We start from the raw sequence: 23337 nt of genomic DNA, 5'->3' as shown, positions 1-23337 counted from the left end.
ATGGGTATCAAGTCTGATAATTTAGTGTTGTAAGTGGATGCCAACATCTGAAGGAGAACCTATATGGATAGGGGGAGCAGAACAGAGGGGTGCGCTATGGTCCGGGATCCTGTGCTTAAGAAGGGACGACCCAGAACCAGCCTGCCTACGGTTGTTATTCTCACCCAGTCTGGAATATCACCCAGCTCATTCTTCTACAAATAAACAAAACTTCAGGGAATCCCAAGACTACTCTTACTAGTACTCAAACCTAGATGGTTCGTGATGGCTCATGCCTTTAATCCCGGCACTCGGGAGGCAGAGGAAGAGCTCTGGGAGTTCGAACTCTGAGTTCGAGGCCAGCCTAGTCTACAGAGAGAGTTATAGGGTAGCCGGTTCAACATAGACAAACCCTGTCACAGAAACAGACAAACAAAAAAAATCCCAAACTAGACAATTCAACTGGAACTTTAAACATCTCCCCCAAGCCCTAAAAAGAATGTGTCCTGTGCTGATAGGGAACCAGTGCAGACCCTGCCAGAACCTTCTGGCGAAGACAGGCACACTGGTGCACCTCTGGGGCGTGAGAACTGGAATACAGCCGGATCTCATCCTTACTTAGTGAAATTAACTTTCTCTGAGATTTCAGCACGGGTTTATAATCCATAAATTACACACCAAACTCTGCAGGGAGTGACAAGCTCCTTCAATTATTAATAACTTGGCACAAAATGGCTCATGTTGGTGTAGGCCAGCTGCACTGAGCTGGTGTCAGATGCCTCCTGCTGCAGGGGGTTGTCACTCCAGGACACCAAATGCTGAGAAGAAATTAGCCATCCTGAACTCGTTGGAAGGTGTGTTTCTAACTACCGTCTCCACCCCAAAACCCAAACCTGAAACCATTCATTCCAGTTGACATTCGATACAGCTGAAATGCCTGCAGCTTCTCAGCCTTGGCTGAGTCTGTGAATCATGATCTTCACGGCGATCACAGATTAGCATCAGCAAAAGCCACTTGATCTCACCAGGCCCTTAGGAGTTTAAATCGTAGGTCCAGCAAAGACATGTGCTCTCAATCTCAAACCTGGAAACTGTCCACTTTTCTTATTCACATAGGGAATACAGGAAGTGAGACCTTGCAGTCGTTCAAGGCAGAAATGATCAGTGTTTGTAACTAAGAAGCCGCGGTGCAGGCCGATGCTGACTGCCGCTCTCCTTACAGTTATCACGTTCCATCCTGCTTAGGTAGGCAGAGGTTATCTCAATGGTTCTCAACCTGTGGGTCGCGACCCCTTCGGGGGGGGGGGTCACCAAAGACCATCAGAAAACACTGATATTTATATTATGAGTCATAACAGCAGCAAAATTATAGTTGTAAAGTAGCAATGAAAATAATTTTTATGGTGGAGGGTCACCATAACATTAGGAACTATATTAAGGGGGTCACAGCATTACAAAGGTTGAGAACCATTGAGTTACCTGGTACCCAAGGGTTCTCTAAGGAATGGACAGTTTTAAACCTACTGGCTGTCATTTGGAAGAGTTGCCTGCACTAGGCATTGACCTGAGGATTCTGACCTCTTGCCAAGTATGAAAAGCAGACAGGATCATCGAAGCGGGGGACTGGAGGCAGTGTAATGCCTCTCTACTAAAGTAACCACAAGCAGAGAGATAGGGCTGAGAGAGAGGCTTGCTCTAAACATCTCCTGGTCGAATCTTTTGACCAGGTAGCAAGGGAGACACATTTAGAAGCGGCTTCCCTGACTCCAATACAGAAAACGTCAGATACGGCGCAGCAATGCATTTTACAGGCATTCTGAGTTCACTAGGAACTATGGGGAGGGCTGTACAAACTAGACAGAGCCTGAGTTTGATCCCCAGAACCAAAGCTGTCCTTTGAGCCCTGAATGGGCGTCATACACAGGGACATTCACCATCACACACATTCAGAAAAATAACATACAACACAAGAGGCAATCTTAGGGTCCCACAAGGACAGACATGTACCCACCCATCCAACCTATCATTTTAAAACTAATTTGAAATGTGAGCAATGGGGGAATCAGGAAACCGGGGTTTCCCTGGAACAAATACCTACCCCAGGACTGGGGCAAGAGCCCAAACTGATGGAGGAGGAAGAGAAGCAGGATGGGAAACTGGTTTGTCACCTTCATGGATTTTATGGTCGCTCCAAGGGAGTCACAATAGATTCAAGCCCACCATTCCCCCAGGCGTCCAGAAGTTTGAAAAAGCCAATCTTCTTTGGAAGAATGCACTTCAAATCCAACCACAGAGAATTCCAACTAATTAGCGTGCACAGAACCTAGGTTCATAATTTTAAGAACCATTAAGCACAAGGGAAATACACTATTATAAGTGAGAGACGGCAGAGAAAAAGCTACAGAACCCAAACTACAAAGACTGCGCATGTTGAGACCACAGAGTATGAGATTAGTATTTAAAACAACGACGAGGCCCAGGAGGTCAACAGCCCTGTAACCCTGGCACTCAGGGCGCGAGGCCTGGGCTATACACAAGACCCTCTCTTATGGACTGGAAAATAAATTATACAACATGCAGCAGAATATGGCTAAGGGGTGGGAATGCAGGACTGAACATCAAAGCTGAACAGCATTGGTGCCGAGGAGACAGGAGTCACGAGAGCTTGTTCAGCGCCTACGCAGAAGCTGGGAGCTATGAAGTCTGTCTATAATCCCGGTGCTGGGGGGCAGAGCAGACATGGGAGGAAACCCCAGCTTCCTAAACAGTCTAGCCCAACCCATGTGCTCCAGGCTTCAAAATACCTGTGTGTGGTGGTGCCTGCCTACAATTCCAGCACTTGTGTGCAGACAGAGAGGTCAGAGCGCAAGGTCATCTGTACCCACCCATATAGAGAGCTCAAGGTCATCTGTACCTACCCACATAGAGAGCTCAAGGTCTGTGCTATAAGACTGTCTCAAACAAACACAAGAAAATTTCATATAAACTGAGCTGGACTTTTAGATAGGTAATAAAGCACAAGATGTCAAAACCAAATTAATGTCTGAAAACTTTCTAGATTGGCTGAAAGGTACCCATTTTTGGATCAAAAAAGCCAATACCTGCTATCAGGATAAACAATGAAATCCATGCCTACCTATCACTATCAAATAAAAAGGTAAGCCAAGAAACAAGCAATACAGGTCACAAAAAAAAAAAACCCAAAGAAATTAACTTAATTAACCAATTAACCTAATTAACCAACCTAAATTAACCAATACAACCTAACCAGTTAACCAAAATCACAAAGGATAGCGAGGCACAAACATCACAACCTAACCAATCAGTCAAAACCACAAAACATCATAGCACTGTATCGTGGCAGTCCCAGCTCCTCAGAGGACAAGGCAGGACGACTGCTGGCTATCTCCGGACGCCAGAACTGGGCAAAGGTGAGATACAAAAGTAGAAGAAGGAAAACGCCAACGGGTAGGGAGAAGCATCAGCTGACTGATCACAGCCAGTGAAGGCAGCAGGAGCAGACAACACTCTCAAGGCGAAAGAGAGAACACCTGCCAGACAAGGCCTTCAGACTAGAAACAGACACAAGGTCAAGGCACTACCCACAAACTATAGAAACTTCCTAAGAAGGTTATTTGGGAAGCATGAATGTGATCTAAACGGGAAGGCCTGGTACGCAGGAAGGAACGATTAGCAAAGGAGACACGAGCAAACGGTGACTGAACTGCACAATTATGATCCATGGCTTAAGAACAAAGAAAAGCAAAACAGAGGCCAAGCACTGGACTTTTTAATTCCCCATTTGGGAAGTGGCGAGAACTGAAGCGAAAATATTCGAAAGGCTTGGTATTGATCACAAGGTCGAAGATATCGATCAAACATTTTAGGAGGTTCATGTCAAAAGTTTTAGGGCTCACAATGAAAGAGGAACGTGACGCTTTAACTTGGGGGGCGATGGAATGAGAAGAGGGAGAAGTCAACTTAAATAATGCTCAGAAGGCAGAAGAAGGGTCTGGAAGCTGGGGATAAGCATGAGTTTGTGCAAAATTAGATGGATATGAATCCAAAGATGCTAATAAAAATGGGCAAAAACCCCTTCAACCAGACAGGTACACATTAGTGCTAGGGATTGAAAAAAGTATGCTGCTTATACACCGTGAGCCTAAAGCAAAAGAACAAAGGAAGGTCAAGATCGCGGAAGTGCCGTGTCAGCTGCGGAAGCCAGCCGGGATGAAAGGCAGGGTTCAAGGCAAATGCCACGACTACAGACGCAGTCCTAACCCACAAATGTTTGGTTCGCCAGGGAGATCAAACTGCTCTCAACAGGAATTCTTCCAAAAAAGATGGCTCCAAAATACATCTCCTACAGCAAGAGTGCATCAAGAAGGAAGAGCCAGACCCACGGTGTGATGGGTTTAACATGTCACTCCCAGTGTCAATCAGACTTCTCACACATCACACACACACACACACACACACACACACACACACACACACACACACACACACAGAGAGAGAGAGAGAGAGAGAGAGAGAGAGAAACATAAATAATGAAAATGGAAAAGGCACTTTTTTTAAAGCACATGTGGAACACTTTAAAAACATTGATTGTATTAAACTATCTATTATCCACCTACACTTGGCTATATATACTGGGGCACTGGGGCATCCAGACTAGGCCTAAATATCTCAAGTGCCGAAGAAGTTTCACGTTACTGTGCATCCCAGTTCACGGTGAATGCTGAAGTGGAGATGAACATTAAGAAGCTTCTACTCCTTCTTCGTTTCGAAAGTCACAGATGCCCTTCTAAGAATATGTACTGGTCAAAGAAGAAGCAATAATGAGAAAAAACGTCAGGAAGGATGCAATAAGGCTGTGGTTTGAAGGAAATTAAAACATTAAACTTTGTAGGAAAAGGATTTTTAAAAGGTATGCATCTATACGAAGACAAACAGCAGGGAAGAACAGAAGGTAAATAGCAAAAGCCAATGAAGGGGTCAGACAACAGGCTCAGCTGCTAAGGGCACTGGCGGCTCCTGCGGAAGAACCAAGTTCCATCCCAGACCCATCACAATGGCTCACAACCACCTGTAACTTCAGCTCCAGAGGATCTGATGCCCTCTTCTGAGATCAGGGCAGAAGCAAAGACTCTTGCAGGGATGTGAGGCCCAGGAGGGACTTGGGCGGTCTTTCTGATGGAGTTCTTTGGGTCCTTTCTCCACCTCACCCTTTACTATCGTCTCCTGTCCTCCTGCCTCAAAGCATAAAATAATTTAATACTACATTCTGAAGCCACCTTCGAAGGCCACAGTGTCAGAGACAAAAGACAACAGCTGCTCGGTCTTAAAGAACCCAACACAACATGGGAAGAGATCGGTGGCACATTTCCCTCTACTTCTGTCGCCAGGACACACCCCCGCCCATGCTGCACTCTCAGCGGGCCTTCTCCAGGTGACTAGGAGCAGAACGAGGACAGGAGAGTTCTCCTAATGGTCTGCCCATAAGAACTGGTGCTGTGAGCGGCAGCAATAGCTTGTCTCCTGTTCAGTGGGAAATGTTTGCTAGTGAGGTTCTTAGAGACCCAAACGAAACCAAGCAGCTGCACACGGTGATTACGGGGCTCTTCCTCGCAGTTTTGGCACATGCCGAGGGCTGGACTTACAGCCGGGGCCTTGCCCTAAGTTTGCCCTGCAGGAAAGGTGGCGGTGGTTCAGCCTAACCCCAAGGTTCAAGGCCCGGGAGAGTATGGGGAAGGCACAAAGTGCAAGCGCCCAAGCCTTCCACGTCATTTCTAACTATCTGCATGGAGTATCCTTAGCCGTGCTAAGTCTACTAATCCATGGATTTCTGTGTGTGATGCCCGCGTGCCATGGTTAGAACCACTGATCCGCAGAGCAAGGACCCAGGGGACTGTCTCCTGAGCATAGTTTCTGGGCACTATCCGCCTAACAAGGACTCACCTCATACCCACTCTCTCGATCCTCAGTGAAAACTGGGGCATTTAGTTCTTTTCTGTCGGAATGGACATATGGGGAATCAAAACCAGCCCAGAGGGTCCAGTGAGATGGCTTATCTGGGAAAGGCACGGGCTGCTAAGCCTGACAAACTGAGCTCAATCACGTGATGGGGAAGAAAACTGACTCCTGCATGGTTCTCTGACCTTTATGCTCCCGAACCCCAGATATGTTATATATATCTGGGAACTGAGAGATGGTTCAGGGGCTAGGAGCACTGGTCGCTCTGTCAGGGACCACAGCTCAGTTCCTAGTACCAATAAGGTGGTTCACAGCTGTTCTTAAATCCAGTTCCAGGAGACGACACCCCCTTCAGCCTCCAGTGGGCAACACACGCCGCTAAAACACAGACACATAAAGTAAAAACTAAAAAATTCTTTAAAAAGAAAAAAGAATCTCGGAGTTAAAATTAAGATGTTTCAGATCCTAGACTTGTAACCTCCCTACCTGGGAGGCAGTACACAGTACCACTAGGAGAGATGAACTCTGGCACACCCTCTCCCTCTTCTCCCAGGTCTGTGATCACGTGTTCCATTTGATGGAATCTCTTCCTCATGTTAGAGTCATATTAGGGATTGCATTGAACCTAGGGCCTCACGCCGTCAGGCAGGCAGGCTTCCACTGACATACATTTCCAGCTCCATCCAGTCAATGGAACCTTCAGAGGATTTCCCCTGGGAATGCAGGAGCAGAAGCAAGCAACACACACTTAGCCACGAGCAACAGTTGTAAGGATGATGCATCCTGAGCACTCCGCGCCCCGGCGAATTTAAAGATAAGCAGGTTTCCGATGTCGAAGGATGGGCCAATCTTGGAGGTTATTGAGTAGAAAGTCAACACGGTCGAGTCAATTACACTATTGACAGATGCTCTTACGAGGAGATTTCGCATCATAATTATATGCAAAGGAACCCAGCAAATACAAGCTCTGTAATGATCGGCTAATAAAAGTAACACTTCAGCCATGCCAATAACAGTTTCAGACTCAAGACAAACAAACATGGCCTTTGCCACTCAGCAGAGAGGGAAACGAGATCCCGAAAGACAAATATTTTCACTTAAGTTGGGAGGGGATTAGAAGAACACAGGAAACCTGTCACACAGAGGAGAGGCGGACACCGGCCTGCACTGCTGCTCAGTGACTCTCCCGGGCAAACCCTGGCACACCTGCAGGACCCGCAGGCACACACCGTCCTGCGGACGGGCAGGTACCATTCAGGGTTCTATTCTTCACTGGACTGTTTCTCTCTCAAGTGTGGCTGAATTCAGGTTAGAGGGGCAGGTGACTAAACTTAAAATGTGTGATGAATAGGGTGAGCAGAACAGGATTTCCCTCCCAGTCACATCTTACTGGGTCTCAGGCAATGTAGAATCTGCGAATGCCTTCGCAGCTGTGGCTCACTCTTCTGACGGCCTTGTGGTCGCCCTATAATGAGGGCAGACAACACAAGAAATTGTCCCCAGGCTCACAGAGCACCCCCTCCAAACAAACAAATAAGTAGAAACCTCTTTTGGAAAACAGAGTTTGGGCAGGTAGAGGACAGTATTTGGAAAATACTGCTAATGCAACCCCCTCCATGTGTGCGTGCGTGCGTGTGGGTGTGTGCGTGTGTGTGTGTGTGCGTGCGTGTGTGTAATGATAAAATGATAACCAGTCAGCTTCCTGTTCCAATTGTCATGCTTCTCCACCACAGTGGACCGACTGTGTTGACTCTAGAACTCTTAACAGAATGAAACCTTTCTTCCCTGAGTTACCTTAGGTCATGGTATGTTACAACAACAGGAAAGGAAGTAATACAGGTGCACCCATGACCCCAATGTGTGTGTGTGTGTGTGTGTGTGTGTGTGTGTGTGTGTGTGTGTGGCGGGAGTGGGGGAGGAGGCGTGCAGCCGAGCTGCAGTTCTTTAGCAAGCAAGCAGCTTGCTCTATCCTGTGTAGACCCTGACTGGTCGGCTGAAAAAGACCTAATCCCACCCTGGGCAAGCAAACCACCTAGAAGAGAAAAGGGGACCCGGAGGAACACTAACAAGCACGGCCACATACCAAAAAGGCCACAGTGCAAGCTCACTTTTAGAAAGGTGCTCTGCAAGAATCCTATGAACACTGAGGGACTCTACAGAAGACAGACACCGCAAGGGAGAGACGCACAAGTCATGGACAGTCAGTGCTAGCTGTCAACCTGACAGAACCCAGAAGACCCGGGTGTCTGTGTGGACCCGCCTGTGTGGACTATCTAGATGAGCAGAGTGGGAATGACCCGTCCACAGTGGGCAGTGCCCTTCTTTGGGCAGTGGGTGCTGGGCTGTGTGGATGGAGAAAGGGAGCTGAATACGAGCTTGCAGTCCTCCCTCCAGGCATCCTGACTGTTAAGTGACCTGTTGCTCTGAGATTCTGCTCTTTGACTTCCCCACCATGATTGACAATACCCCTGAACCACCAGCCTTTCCCTTTTACACAATTTGTCAGAGTATTTTATTATGAAAATAGGGGGAAAAACCCATCACTGAACATATTTGCTTCAAGAAGAAAGGCAGGGTGGTGGATGCCAGGGTGATGTGGAGAGAGTTGTGGAAAGTTTCTGGTAGCCAAGAGTCACATTTTAGGGAACTAGTAAGGCAGTGATTGATAGATGGAAAAGAGAAATAGGATCCTGTCACATTGTATGTGAGGATCCTAAGTCAAGAGGTAGACACTCTGCAGAGGCTGGTGATAGGGAGGAGGAGGAGGAGGAAGAAGAAGAGGAAGAGGAGGAGGAGGAGGTGGAGGAGGGGGGGAGGAAACTACCCAAAAAAGTGCCCATTTAGTCTCCTCTGGCTTGAGTCTCAGTAACAGGGAAATGATACCCTTGCTACCCATAGACCCCTTACCAAATCACATTTCACATGCACCCCTCCATGGAGACATGGAGTTTCACAGATGAGGGAACTGAGGCAGGTTCAAACGGATGAGACAGCATCCCAGGGTCACAGGCAGGGGAGTGACAGAAGTAGCTCTAAAACCCAATCAACAACTGCTCACGCTTGCCTTCTGGCCTCTTTTGCCTGCTACTTTAAGAAAAGCCTAAGGAGCTGGGATAACCTGAGGGCACATGGAGATGATGCCATCTGGACTGGGTATGCGTCTCGTTCCTTTGATGCTGTGAACATTCAAGCTGGCCCTCTCCACCTTCTGAGCCTCCCCACCCCCCCCCCGGAATTGAGGGATGTTTTTCCTACTTAGCAGGCAGGCTCCACTCAGCAAGCTCTTCCCTTACCTTATGGCCGCAGTCATCCCAATGGGAGTGATCGGCAGTGGGCGGACGCCAGGAAACAGCCCTCGGCTCAGAACCCTCGCTCCGTTTTGTATCACTCCCGGAGAAACTAGGAAAGCAAAAGAAAAGACACATCACAGGTGAATTCAACTGGGAAGGAGTTAGCAATTTTGAGAGAGAGAAAAGGTGGGGGAACAGAACATGTACGCGCACGTGCACGCACGCACACACACACACACACACACACACATACACACAAGTACAGAGAATAAGACAGAAAGAAAATGCGCAAAAAAATCATCAATAGTTTACAAATTATTGATGCTTTTGTTAAAAAAAGAATCAATCAAACATTAGTTTAAAAGGGGGTGGGCTTCGGGTTGGGATAGAAGACTCAGTGGTTAAGAGTCCTTGCACTGTGAGCAAGGAGATGGCAGTATGAATTCCTAACAACCAGCAAGAGCTGGGCATACACTGGAGAGCTGAGAACTCGCTGGGTGCCAGCCTAACCCACACTGAACTTCTGATCAGGCAAGAGACCCCTTCTCAAGGCAGTAAGGTGGACAGCGACAGACAAAGATACCTAATGGCCTGCTCTAGCTTCTGTAGGAGGGTGCACAGGCACACCTGCCCAAATATCACCTGTGCAACGCAATGCACGCACGCACGCACGCACGCACGTGCGCACCCCAAAACAGAACAAAACAAAATTTCCTACACCCATTAGTAAAATCTCTCATCTCTGGTCTTCTCCTAAGAACATTTAATGTCACAGAGATGGCGGGGGACTGCAGACGGCACAACAATCACATCACCTCATATTGCTCACGTTTGCTAAGGTCAAAGGTCGAGAATATCTATGCATTTGTCCTTCATCCAAAACAATCAAAACACAGACAAACAAAACGCAGCTAAAAATCACAGTGAAATCCTTCCCCGAGGGGCTTAGACCCTCTACATTCTATGCTCACACAGGGGTGAGGCTGCCTGGAGGGGTGGGCTAGCCTCAAGTTCTTGCTTCTGCACTGTCACAGACTGGCTTCAGTTGGTCTTTCCCCGCACCCCTCTCTAGCATTCCTAGTGTCCCCTGACCCCTCTGCTTTTTTCTACACACACCGATTCCTCGACGTGCCCTTAACTTTCCACCAGCAATCTTAAGACATGGGGTTCAGGCTTCCCTCCCCCGCGTCCTCAAGTATGTACCTACAGGGAGTCCTGTGTATGCGACCATTATCCACCTCCTGAACAGTAGCTTCAGCTGGCACAAGGTAAGCCTCTAGCTCCTGCCGCATCTGCAGACATCACCTACATGTCTACAGGGCCAGGTGGGCTCTGCAAACGGAGTGGGCAGGCTCCTTCCTTAGTTCTCGTGGGATACCATGGAGATTCCTGAATGTTTATTCTGCTCTTGAAAGAATACTCTAGACCTCTTCTGCTCCCTGAAACCCTGGCACAGTCCCATACTAAAAAGACGTGGATAAATAGTGCCCTTTCAAACAAGCAACAATGACATACTAGAAAATTATACACTTGAAAACGAAAAGCAGTCTAGATGTCGAAATTAAAAACCCATGTTATTTGCAAACAATAAATACTTTTATGAAACAAATTACTAATGCATACATGTTTCATAATTTTTAGGTTTCTAAGAATTTTTTTTTTCAGGACCGAGAATGTTGTTCAGTTGGCATAATGCTCGCCTACCATACACAAAGTCCCAGGCTTGATCCCCAGCATCCAAAAAACCAGCGATGGTGATATCCACCTGTGATCCCGGCACACGGGAGGTACATGGAGGCAGGAGGATCCGAGCCGGTACGGTCATCCTGGCTACATGACTGGGGGGAGGGGGTTTGAAAGTCCTCGATGTATGGTCAACATCCACCTTTGAATATGAAATAATCTTTTAAAAGTACTTGTATGATTACATGTACGCACATGATGTGCATGGGAATGTCCGCATCACGGCACGTGTGGAAGTTGGAGGACAAGTCTGTGGGGTCTGTTCTCTCCTTCCACTTTCATACGGGGTCAAATTCAGGCAGCCAGGCTGGCACAGTTAACACCTTTACTGGCTGAGCTGAGCCGTCCTGCCTGCCTGAAGGCAGACTACTTTTGTATTTCCCGATGTCAAGATTCTGTATAAAGCTGTATAAACTGAGGTAATGTGAGACAGAGCTGAGTCTCGATATTCCAATCGCTGGAACGAAGTGGAATCCAGAAAACAGACTCACCCTTAATATGGTCAACCAAGGTGTCAAGACAATAGTGTCAGAAAGCAGCGTATCACAGCACACACACCCCTCCCATGACAAAACAAACCTTGACCCTTACCTTATACTGCACGTGAAGATTAAACATAAACAGATCTACCATTTACAAGGGGAAGACACAAGATCAGGAGAACTCAGATTTCAGCTCGCTGCGGCAGTCTAGAGTATATGGGCTTTTGCTAGCCTATCAAGAGAGTGCAAAGAGGTTTTCAAGGACTTCTGATGGTATACCCTAGGTCACGTAGCCACGGGGTGAGCTTTATCCCGATACTGCGAGTGTGTCACTGAAGATCTCAGTGAGAACAGTAAATGGATCTGATATAATGGACCACATCGGAAAAGAGTTAAATACTGAAAATCTGTAGCATGATTCTAATCCTTGTCAGTAAAAATTACATATGAGCAACTAATTAGCATCTTCCCATGTATTAGGAAAACTATAGTTAAATGGAAGAGAGAGAATCAGAGGGCATGAAACGCTAGGGTAAGTACTAAGGTTGGGAAGCTGAATGGCTAATAGTGGAGATGCTCCCTACCCACTGAGCAGGGCAGGGGCTGAGCGGTGCTTGGACCATGGACTCAGCTAACACTGGTTATCCCACTTACAGTTCTGTGGCATAAACATCTTACAGGGTTGTTCTGAGAATTAAATAAGGTAAGCTATGAAAACCATTCAGCCTAGTGACTGGTGCTGTATGCTTATTAATATCATCTGTTATCAGTATCCTTTGGCCATTCCATATCACCTCTCAAGAAAGCGCTGATGAATTATCTATAAGGCATAAGAAGACTCAGTGGGGGAAATTCAATTCTTTTCAGTCTACTCTGCCTTTGGTAGATAACTCTAACCTCACATTCACCCACTCAAACATTTTCCCAATCCATGAACTGTATTCATTTCAAAGCAACCTGGCAGCAGTACCAGGTGTGTGCGCCTGAGCCTGCGAGACTGCTGGGGAGCGTAGACTGGCTCATCCTCTGAACCCGGAGCTCCTCCTCCAATGAGCTGCTGAATGGTGCCTACAGCTCCTGCCGTCTCCCGGTCCTCCTCATTGGCAGCACATGCCATGCTGAGATAGTGAATGTGGATGAGCTCGCTCATGGCTGCCAAAAGCCAGCTGTGACACTTCACTGTGCCTCCATCTCTTCTCCTCTCTGTCCCCATGCCCAAGTGTCAGGAAAGTGGTTTCTGGAAACTGTTGAGCCGATATACAATGGCTCTGTGGAAAAGGCATTGGGGGCCATCATTCACTCCCTTTCCACTGGACACCAGGCAGGAATGTGAGTCCATTCCCCCGCCCCTGTTCGGAAATAAGCACCTCTTCTCTTTCCCTTTTCTCGCTCTGTCTCCTGAAAACATCCACACACAGCCCATCTGCCTCACCTCCTGCTCTGAGGTGTAGTTAGGCTGCAGCTCAGTCAGAGTCTTGCACCAGCTTTTCTTGTAGACCAGGTACATATTCTTTCTCCCAGCAACCTGGGAGAAGAGACAAGCAGCTGGGCTGGGTGCCATAGGCTTCAGCACCAGACTCCCCCACACTTACTGGCCAACTATGTTCTCTTTGGCCATGGACCATCTCTAAGCCTCCTGAAATTAGCTAGACTGTAACATGCACACCTAAACAGAGGCAATCAAGCAGCATGGCTCAGTGCTGATGCTCGGGCCTCGAGTGACAGTGTAACCTCAGGAGGTGTCTCTGCATGCATGAGGTGAACATGCGCAAGTGTGCAGAGTCTTGGGATGACCCGAGGTTGACACTGGGTGCTTTCCTCTGTCAATGGCCTGAGCCATGTCTGCAGCACAAATTCTAATTGGTCCTCGTAATAAAAACCCAGAGTCAGATATTAGGGGGTGAAAGCTGAAAGATCAGAGAAGCAGAGCTGCCAGCCACTGGTTCTCTCCTCTAGGAAATCCTCTGACTGAATGGGGCATCCTGTCTACCGGTCCTCAGACGGATTCCTCAGACTGAAAGCAAGGGTGAGAGCTCCTGACTGACTGAACCCTCTGACTGAAAGGGCTGAGGTCCCAACTCCTCCCAGCCACATCCCTTCCTTTCTCCACCTCCCCCAAGTGATGGGATTAAAGGTGTGAGCCATCAGCGCCTGGTTCTGTTTCTCTTTTAGACTGGATTAATCTCCGGTAGACCAGGGTGGCCTTGGATTCAGAGACCCAGCTAGCTGCCTCTGTCTCCCAAGTGCTGGGATTAAAGGTGTGGCCACCACTTTCTGGCCTCTACAGTTAACTAGTGGCTAGCTCATCGCTCTGATTTTCAGGCAAGCTTTATTTGTTATAGCAAAATATCACCAAGCATGTCAGCTAGATTGTTAGGGCCATTGAGTTATGATTTGTCCCTGCCTCTCCAGCACCAGAATTACAGGTATGTATCACCCCCCCACACACACACAAACACACTTCTGGGACTTGGGTCCTCCTGTTTGTACAGGAAGCACTTTCCTGACCAAACCACTTCCCCGGGGTCTAATGTTCGTTTTTGTTTTGAAAAGTCCGAGGCATAGAACAAACTATGCTGCACACTGCGCTCTCCCTCAGCTCCCCCTTGGTGCGTACCTCCCCGAGTCTAAAATTAACCTTAGAGGGGAGCTCGTGGCTCTGCCATTGGAGGGCAGCCCTGGCTAACAACATCAGAGGCCATAAGCCGAGCAGCAGGCCATTCCTGTCATCATCATGCCTACCCCTTTCCCCGCACCCCTTCCACCTGCTCGCTTGGAAGCAGACCGGGCAAGGGCTGCCATGGCAGGACACAGCCTGTTTCCTGTGGGCTTTCTTCGGTGGAGCCTGACACGGTTGACATATACCCCAGTTCCAGGCTGCATCCCCTTCCCTCTGGGTCCATTCTGCTGTTTTGTTTATTATCCAGAGTTCCATCGCTGGGAACAGTCCAGCCAAGGATTATATAAAGCCTCTGGAGATAGGTAATGGTGACCTGGTTTCTCCACAGGGGTTAAAGATCACTCACAAGGATTGTCAAGGGAGTTACTAGGCAGGCGATTCAGGAGACAACAGCACTGAAATTAGTCTATGCTGCCACTCTTCAGGGGGAGACCGGAGAAGGTGGACAGATTTTAATCTCAGAAGTCAGGACGGTGAGCAGACAGCCACACTCTCTGCTGGCTGTTTTGGAGGTGGCATTCTGAGCACACGACATAAGGGCCCTCCTTGCAGAACATACCCTGTACACTGCAGGTGATGCCACGGGGACCAACTTAGAACCCCAAGCTTTTAACAGCCATACTCCACGGCCTCATTCACACCGGAGTAGGCAATCGAAACAAGAGGTGGTGGGCCCTCAGAGACGCCAGAGCAACCATTTCAGGGTGCACAGGGCTCCTGGCTTCTCACTAGTGTCTCTTCTATACCTCACTTGGCTTCAGAGCCTGGGTGGCGGCCAATGTGCCAGCCCTGGAGATGCCAAACGAGGAAGAGATCTAAGGGGCTGCCACCTGGTGCTGAGGTGCAGTGGCTACAAAGGGCAATGACAAAGTGGGGGGAGGGGCTTTCTAGTAACCAAGCCAGCCTGTAATTGCCCAGAATGAACAGTGCCAGGAGATGAAGTGGGTAGCTTGCCACTCAGAGGGGCAGCCCAGGGGTGAAGCAGGAAGCTATAAATAGCAAGGCATGAGGAGGCTGGATAAACAGAGCCTGGCCACAGCGACCAGCCCGGGGGGGGGGGGGGGGGGGTAGAGGCAGGGAACATATGGAGCTCTCAGAAGCCATGCTGCCCAACTCCTGAGCATGCTGGGACACACAACTGCACACACCACTGTGTGCTGCCCACTCTCCGTTGTGGAGGCTGGTTGTTGCCTTTCTGCATTGACTGAAGATCCATACCTAGACCTGGGGCAATGCAAGCAGGGCAGACAACAGCAGCTTCAGCATCCTGTCTCTGCAAGGCTTCTCCCTTGAGGAGGCAAGGCACTGCCTCCAATCTCCAGGCAAGAAACAAGTCCCGTAAAGGAAAGTAAAGATGCAGCTGAAGTGGGAAAAAGAAGCTGGCGGGAGCAGCGGCAGACAGATGGACAGACTTCCCTCTGATCGTGCCTGTTAGGAGATGGAGGACTTGGCACAATCCCTAACTACGACATTGCTCCGATCTTCAGGGGCTCTGTAGCCTGCCCATCGATTGTGCTGCATTTGACCTCCAGACTAAGACTGGAGGTCAGATGAGGAAGGAGACCATGAAGCCAGCGTCTCCACCTCTCCTTGTTCTCTCTGCATTAGCTGCTCCTGCCTGTGTCTCCTTCCATGACCTTCACTGGCATCCTGGTTGGTGCCTGCCAGGGCCCTGGAGACCCTTCTTGGCTTGGGGCCCTCATGAAGGCTGTGGCTATGTTTCTCACAGAAACATTGAAAGTACTGGGGGGAAAAAAAGCTATCTAAAATTATCCTACAGAGCCGGGAATGCAGCTCAGGCCAAAGTCCACATTTCAATCTCATCTCTGGCTATATAACAAGCTTGGAGCCAGCTTGGGTCACATGGAACCCCACCTTAAAAAAAAAAAAAGATAAAAAAGAATCTACACCTTTAACACATGAACACTTTTAAAACTCAACTCAGCACTCGGATGTAAGTAGGGTTGGGGCTATCCCAGAGAGAGGATTACAGTCGGAGAGTTACAGGGATGGAGAGGGGAGTGGTTCATTTGGCCAAGAAAACATTAAAAACAATCCTGTTAGCAAATCAGGAGAACCTGACCTATGGCCAAGAGTCCAGAATGAGAGCCTTTCAGGAAAGACACGGAAGACTCTACGTGCTCGATCCATATGCCCTGCCTTTCTTTTCCACACTCTCCATTCTCCTTCTCGACCTAGGGACCAGTTCATCAGAAGGATATACACGTAAAGTAGTAAGCACAGCACACAGTGGCTAGGAGCTGAGGAAGGGGCTTGAATCTTAGCCGGCTCTGATCAGATCATGTTTCCACCACAATGGGCTGGTTATGTGACTTGATCCTAAGGACCTTTCCAGCCTGTGACTTAATTACACCTGGAGTCTGTAGCTTTTCCTGAAATGCCATCTAAAAATGGATATTAAGTATAGATTTCTTTGAAACGTAAAGCATCGCTTGAAAGCCATATTCCCGGCTAAGCAGTGGATTAGGCTGGCCGGAGGTGTGGGCAGCCTCCCATTCCAAACGCCAGGAAACGGAGGTTAACCAAGGGGAATGAGAGTTCTGCAGTCAGGGCAGGTAAGGGCAGCCCCAGGCAGAGAGCCAGCTAGTCTGAGAATGCTTGGCGGTATCTCTTGGATCTTTTAAAATGCACACAAAGAAGAAAGGGTGATGTCAAGCTTCCTAGGTTATCAGGAAGGCTATGAGTGGGGTCTGGAATTCCTATCAGTCCACCATAAACCTACTGTGGATCTAAGGAAGGGTGCTTTCTTGTGGGAAATGTCCATCTCCAGAGTGGGGGAATTCTCCTTGCTTTTCAGAAGGCCAGAGAGCCCCAAACCAACTGGAATCCTAGTTGCAGGCACAAGACGGGCAGGTAGGCACCAGTCTCTAACAGTGTCACGGGAGGATCTGCCATGCCAGTTACTTTCTGCACACGTGTGGCACGGCCGTGCCCTGACAGTAAGACACACAGATTCGAGTGTATACCACACCACCTCCCTGCTCAGTGCGGCTCTGGCTGGTTGTGGGGTGTAGACACATAGAGGCACTGGCCTCAAGTTGGGAGGAGAGCACAGACGTCTTCATTTCAGGTCAGCTATGAAGATGAGACAAGGAAAGACACCAGGAAGTGGACAAGAGTCCAGCCGAAGCAAAGAGCTGTCAATTAATCTGACATTGCTCAGTGAGCCCTACTTAATGGCATCGGCCTTGCCCTTCTCTCTGTGCCCACCTGGCACATAGGGTACAGATGGTCCAATGTGATATTGCGGTTCCGTTTTTAGGCTAAGACACACATGGGCAGGCCAGACTCTCCATAACACACCCTAATGTATTATTGAAGACCTACACGGAAAATAAGGTCTACAACTGGGTACTGCTTAGCTCCGCCATGAGTAAGCTGGCCCAGGGAACCTCACCTACAAAGTCATAGGAATGATTTCAGCAGGAGAAAGGTCTCCAGAAGAAGTAGTTAGGGGCTCTCTTTCTCATCTCCTTGTTCTGATGATGATGTGTGAGAACTCTCTCATCCTCGAAAGCACCTCTGCACTGGCTCACGCATATGCATGGCTGCATGTGGACAAGCATAACGCATGTCGACCACACACTTGCTGTGAAAGGGATGTTACAAGTGTGGGGCTATGTCGGCATTAGTTCTTCCTATGGTCTGGGATGTAAATGAGAAGGTTAAGTTCACAAACTATGGCGCTGTATGCTATAGAAATATCTACTCACAACCTGCTTGTATCTCAGGGGGAGAATTCAAAAGCATCATGGCACTGGCAGCATCAATGTCAGGATCTGGAAAAATCAACCAATAAATAACATTATTTACAACGGGGCTGGTGTGTGTGTGTGTGTTTTCTTTCCCCCTGCAAAGTTACAGCTTATGAATGTGACAGAGAAAAAGAAAAAAACATCCAGGAACCAGATGAGGGATCTCAGAGGTGACTTTTGTACCATTTGGACTTGAGAGAAAGAAAAGTTATTCTAGAATGAGATAAAAGAAACATGCTAGCATTTTTTAAAAAAATACCTATAAGCATGTCTTCTTCTTGCTTTGTTAATGTCGGGACCTGCACTGTGGGTGTCTGATAAGCTGCTGGTCTAGGCGGCCCTCAGCTTTTACCCGGGGTGGAGGAGCAGAAGAGCTGGTAACAATAGGAAGGTCAGCCTGGGATTCTTAAATGTGTGAGGTGGGGGGAGAGCACGTGACAGCATCACCAGGAAGAGAAAGCACCGAATACACCTGCATCCAGTCAGATATAAACAAGACATTTGGTCATTTTCATTCATCAGCAGAATGGAAATCATATTTTACGAGGCTACATGTGAACACAGCGCTGTTGGAGGTGATGAAGGCATTTTTTTAAAAAAAGCACATAAAAATACAAAGAAAAGAATTTAAAAAGTTCTGATGTCAAAGGCGCAGTGCTTACGTTCTCATTTATTATTGTTTTTAATCTGCTCCTTCCCCAAATACTCATCACTTTATTGCTATAATTCTTAATAGGTTTCTGAATCCTTACCAATCCACCGGTTGACAGATGGCGGGTTATATAGAGACAGAGAAAAATATTATCCCTTTAGAACTAAATTCATTTTCCTCTGAGAAACAGCAGCGCTGCCGCTATGGAAATGGAGGTCACCATGACAACGGTAAACAACCCCCAAGAATGGTCACTGAATAGGCTGAAAAGAACATCTGCCCCAGCCCAGCATCCCAGCTGCCCTGGGGCGAAATTCGCTAATAGTGCAGTGAGGCCTTGTGACAGAAGCTGCCGCCTGTCCCCTGTCTAAATAAATGAAGTGTGCAATTGAAGTCGACATCAAAATGCCTGCCCTTGCAGATTACTGCCTCCGTGTCTGCTAAGCCCAGTAACTAATGACCGGGGAGGGGGGGCTCACACTTGTCAGTTTTTGTACAAATTACATACCAAAAAATTCAATTTACTACTAATGGCTCCGTGGCACTTTATTTTGGGTATTATGCGAGAAAATTACTTTTTTACTGTTTAAAAAAAAAGTACATTTTTCATACTTTATATGTGCAGTTTAATTCCAAGGGAGCAATGCAATGCATGATAAGCCCCATGAGCGATTAATAATATGGATGATGCTGGTTTCAGAAGACAATGCCTCAAGAAAAAAAAAAAAAAAAGAAGGTAAAGAAACTTCACTCTGCCCTTTTCTATTTGCCTGTAGGAGGCCTGTTACTTACACACCATAATGGAGTAAAAGTTTATTTTAATAAGCACACTGTATGAGAAACAGGTAAATTAGCTTCTTTGGCAACTCCTGGGGTGACTCTGCTCAAACAGTCAGTCCTTCCCCACTGACACATGTTCAGTGATTCACAGAAAAGCTTCAAGTTCTACTCTGCTCACGGCAGTGATGCTCCAGCAGCGATGGCGTTGGGCACCCACGGGAGGCAAGGGACAAGCTTGGGGGCGGTACCTCTTTGAAAAGAACTCTTTGTTTTCAGGGAGGAGCTCAAACATGTGCTTTTTCTTTTCCTCGTACAAACCTTCGCTTCCATCTTTGTGAAGATTCAAATGCAACAGGTGGCCTGGGTGGCCCTCCGGACTACAAGGTCCCTATCTCCCCAGGTGAGGGTCCAGAGGTAAGGGGGGGAGCTAAGATATGCAATGGGGGGGGGGGTCTGAGGGCCACACAGCCTTGGTGGAAGAAAGACAAAAGATGGAGAGAGTGAAGAGCTACGAGCAGCATCAACACTCACGTGCATCACTGAGACCCTAAACTTGAAGGTCTACCCAACATCTCCCCATGGCGCCCCCTACCCCACCCACACCAAGCTAACTAATCAAGTACAGGAAGCTGACACTCTTCCCCCATTTTCCACTGAGCAGACAGACCAGGTCTGATCCTCTACCCATGGAGTTGTTGATGCTATCAAGAACTCAAGCGGTCCCCGCCCCAGGAATTCTGGGAGGACAGGTAGGTTTCTCATGATCTAACAGACCATGCATGCCTGAGGCCTCACGCTCCTTTCTGAAAAGACCGGACACGCCCAAGTCCCGAATGGAGACCAGGGCATGGGATCCTCACCCCCAAACTGTCATCCAAACACAATAACTACACAATGGTATGTGATCATGGACACAGGAATCCACCGTCGGCCCTTCTCCAGGCGGCTACAGTGAGTGCCTCCTCCTAAGCAGTGAACTGTACGGAGATGGCTTGTATGCAATGAAATCATGATTTTATACATTTGTACCCAAGTCACAGTGACCTCAATCAAGATGAGGAGATAATGGAGAAATCCATTTCTGCCAGCCACCCCGAGTTTCCGGGTGTTAGACTGCATGTGCCCCCAAGAAACCACAGATTTGCTTTCTGTTCTTTGTCTATAACGTGGTATGACGTGGCATTGGTAGTTCCTGCCTCCCAGCTACTGTTGAGGCATTCCACTGAATGGCTACACGGTCATTTGTTTATCCATTCATTCTCTTGCAGAGTGACGTGTGATTCGCCCCTAGCTTTGAGTACTATAAAAAAAAGCTACTGTGAATGCTTGCTCCGAACTTCTAGGACATGTTTGTCATAGGTGGCTGTGAAGCCATTCTCTAGAGATATTGTGCAGGGAACAAGCTCTAGCTGGTCCGTATTTTATCAGCACTCGAAATCATGAGCCATTTGGTGAGTATGTAATGGTGTTTCGGTGCGGTTTTGAGTTTGTATTTTACTAATGACAAATTGTGCCGTGTTTTCACATGTGTTAAAATGTTCTTTGTGCATCTTCTTTTGGGAAAACTTTAAGTCTTTTATCCATTTTTAAATTGGGTTGTGCAACTTCTTCAGCTACACGGCACACATATTCTGAAGCTTTGATGAGATGTGTATTCTTCGAAGCCCATGACTTACTCAGCTTCTCGATAGTATATTTCAACCAAGTCTTTACTTTCTCTGAGATCTAATTTACTAATTTGTTCTTCCACAGCTCATAGTTGAGGCATTCTGTTAAATGGTATCCTTGTTTGTTTTCATTCATTAGTTCATGAGTATATAATTATGAGAGGTCAATACCCACACTCACAAGTAAATAAAAATGGTAGCAACAACTGCATCCATCTTCTTCCTCATCTGGTATGCACTCTATCAGAGACCCCAACATTGCACAAACCAGAGTTAAGAGGGGCCTCTGTGCCCCTAGTCTGAACACTAGGCAGCCTCAGAGGACCCCTTGCCAGACATGTGTCTATGGCAAAGAATTCTGAGCTCTGTTGCAATGCCTGCCACGGAGGCCCTGGCCCACTGTGACAGCCACACACTGCAGGATGTCTCCAGAAAGTCTCGGCTTTCATTCCTATCCAATCATGAATGGAAGGAGCAATCAGGCAGTATAAAACATACGAACCAGGGGTTACAATCGAGTGTCTTCCCCATGGTCCTATTCCAAGATCAACATATATGAAAATATCTAAAAACTGTCTATGCGAAAAACAAGTATTTCTGTATAGTCATAGGGATATGAACATGTATTTATACTCAAACACATGAATCTATTTTTAAAATATAGGTTTAAAGCAGTGGTTCTCAACCTGTAGGTCATGACCCCTTTGGGGATTAAATGGTCCTTATGTAGGAGTTGCATATCACATAGCCTGCATACCAGATGTTTACATTACGAGTCATAGCAGTAGCAAAATTAGCAGTTTTGAGTAGCAACGGATTAATTTTGTGGTTGGGATCACCACAGTATGAGGAACTGTATTAAAGGGTCGCAGCATTAGGAAGGTCTCTCTCTCTCTCTCTCTCTCTCTCTCTCTCTCTCTATCTCTCTATCTCTCTCTGTGTGTGTGTAGCTTCAGTCTAAAAATATTAAGTTGACCCCAATAAATTATTTTAATATTTGCTACTGTGATCATCTACTGACACGATTTATAATATAAACTTTGTCATAGGCAGGTTCCACCACAAGTACTGGACGCATGTGTGTATGAGCTGGCAGTATCTGCAGTTCACTGAAGGTCTTAGAAGGAATCTCCTGCTGAAAGGGGGCAACTCCCACATCTGTAAAATAGCTGGCTGTAGCTTAATTGCTTTTCACTTAATAATGTATCTCGGCAACCTTTTGTTAACATTATTGAAAGTTTTTGCAATGATGGTTTTATGTGGAGAAAACCACCTCACTGTACAGTACTCTCTTCTCAGCAGACGATGTCTTTCCAAGAAGGGTGGCGGAGCATCTGAGAAGACTATGGAATCTGCCAGGTGCTTGAGCTCTGCCCCACAAATCTTGAGAGCCCCCTCCCAACATGCTGCCTCTGTCAGCCTACTTTCCACTGCCCTCGTTCAACATGCCCCCTTCCATCATTCCACCGGCCCTTCCTCTATCTCTGGTCCCCTTGGGTGACAGGGCCTTCATGGGTTTCCCCTCTGGTTTGCATTCAATAAAATCCGTTACCTGAAGCCAAGATACTTTTTGATGAAAGCATCCATTTAGGGTAAGCTGGAAACAGTTTAGAAGCCAGGGGAGTTATTTGGGGGTTTGGGGATTCTTCTGCTTCAGAGGGACACCTGATTCCCTAGGAGGACAGCTAAGGAAGGTTAGAAGTGGGTGGACTATGTAGAATGTTCCCTTGGGGTCCTGAAGGTGAGGTGAGGGACTTCCTCCCATGATCCAGTGCAGTTTATCAGTCTAAGAAAAGAGGATGGTATTTTGTTCAGGACTCATGAGGACCTCCCTGGCAGGAAAAGTATTTATGTCGTATTTGGAAAGCCACAGTGAAGCAGAGGGGTTCAGAAGAATAAAACAGCATGAGATTTTATTCTGAGATGAGGGATTCTCCCCAGCAGCTCTGCAACCCAGTACAAGAAAGTAAGTGATTTTACTACAGGTTAGTTCAGTATGGCACCCAGCATGCTGTCGCTGGTGCCTAGCGGAGTTCTGACCTTCATCCGTGCCGAGCCAATCCCAATCCTGTACTGGAAGGATCCCCCCCTTGATTATGCTTTGGTAAGGGCATTACTTCTCTGAACTGGTTATCTTTGACGTGGTTATCTTATCATGCCGCCTCTTCTCTGGAGTAAAGGGTGGCACAGTTTGTTTTCAAACCCTCTTTTCTTGAATGTACACAAGTCGAATCATGCTAGTGAGAAAAACAGGCTTCTAAGCATCTGCCATCGGTGATTCAGCTACTTGGATCAGGCTAACACTGAATCTT

The 23337-nt window shown here is 47.5% G+C and overlaps 1 protein-coding gene across 13 annotated transcripts in view; it reads right to left on the bottom strand.

Annotated features, from left to right (window-relative positions):
• Positions 1–23337, bottom strand: part of Foxn3 (forkhead box N3) — a 375406-nt gene that overhangs the window by 8779 nt on the left and 343290 nt on the right. For 11 of the 13 annotated variants that reach the window (XM_038338239.1, XM_038338237.1, XM_038338235.1 and 8 more), the window contains 2 exons: positions 17885–17950; positions 9249–9354 (listed from right to left, as the gene is read on the bottom strand). In XM_038338239.1, coding sequence (XP_038194167.1) covers positions 9249–9354; positions 17885–17950 — 172 coding nt within the window. The remainder of the gene's footprint in view (positions 1–9248; positions 9355–17884; positions 17951–23337) is intronic. The other 2 variants (XM_038338247.1, XM_038338248.1) reach the window with 2 other exon arrangements.

This window comes from Arvicola amphibius, chromosome 7 (assembly GCF_903992535.2).
Source record: "Arvicola amphibius chromosome 7, mArvAmp1.2, whole genome shotgun sequence".
NCBI classification, from domain to species: domain Eukaryota; kingdom Metazoa; phylum Chordata; class Mammalia; order Rodentia; family Cricetidae; genus Arvicola; species Arvicola amphibius.
Note: the sequence above shows the minus strand (reverse complement) of the source record. Positions and strands in the feature narration are given on the sequence as shown.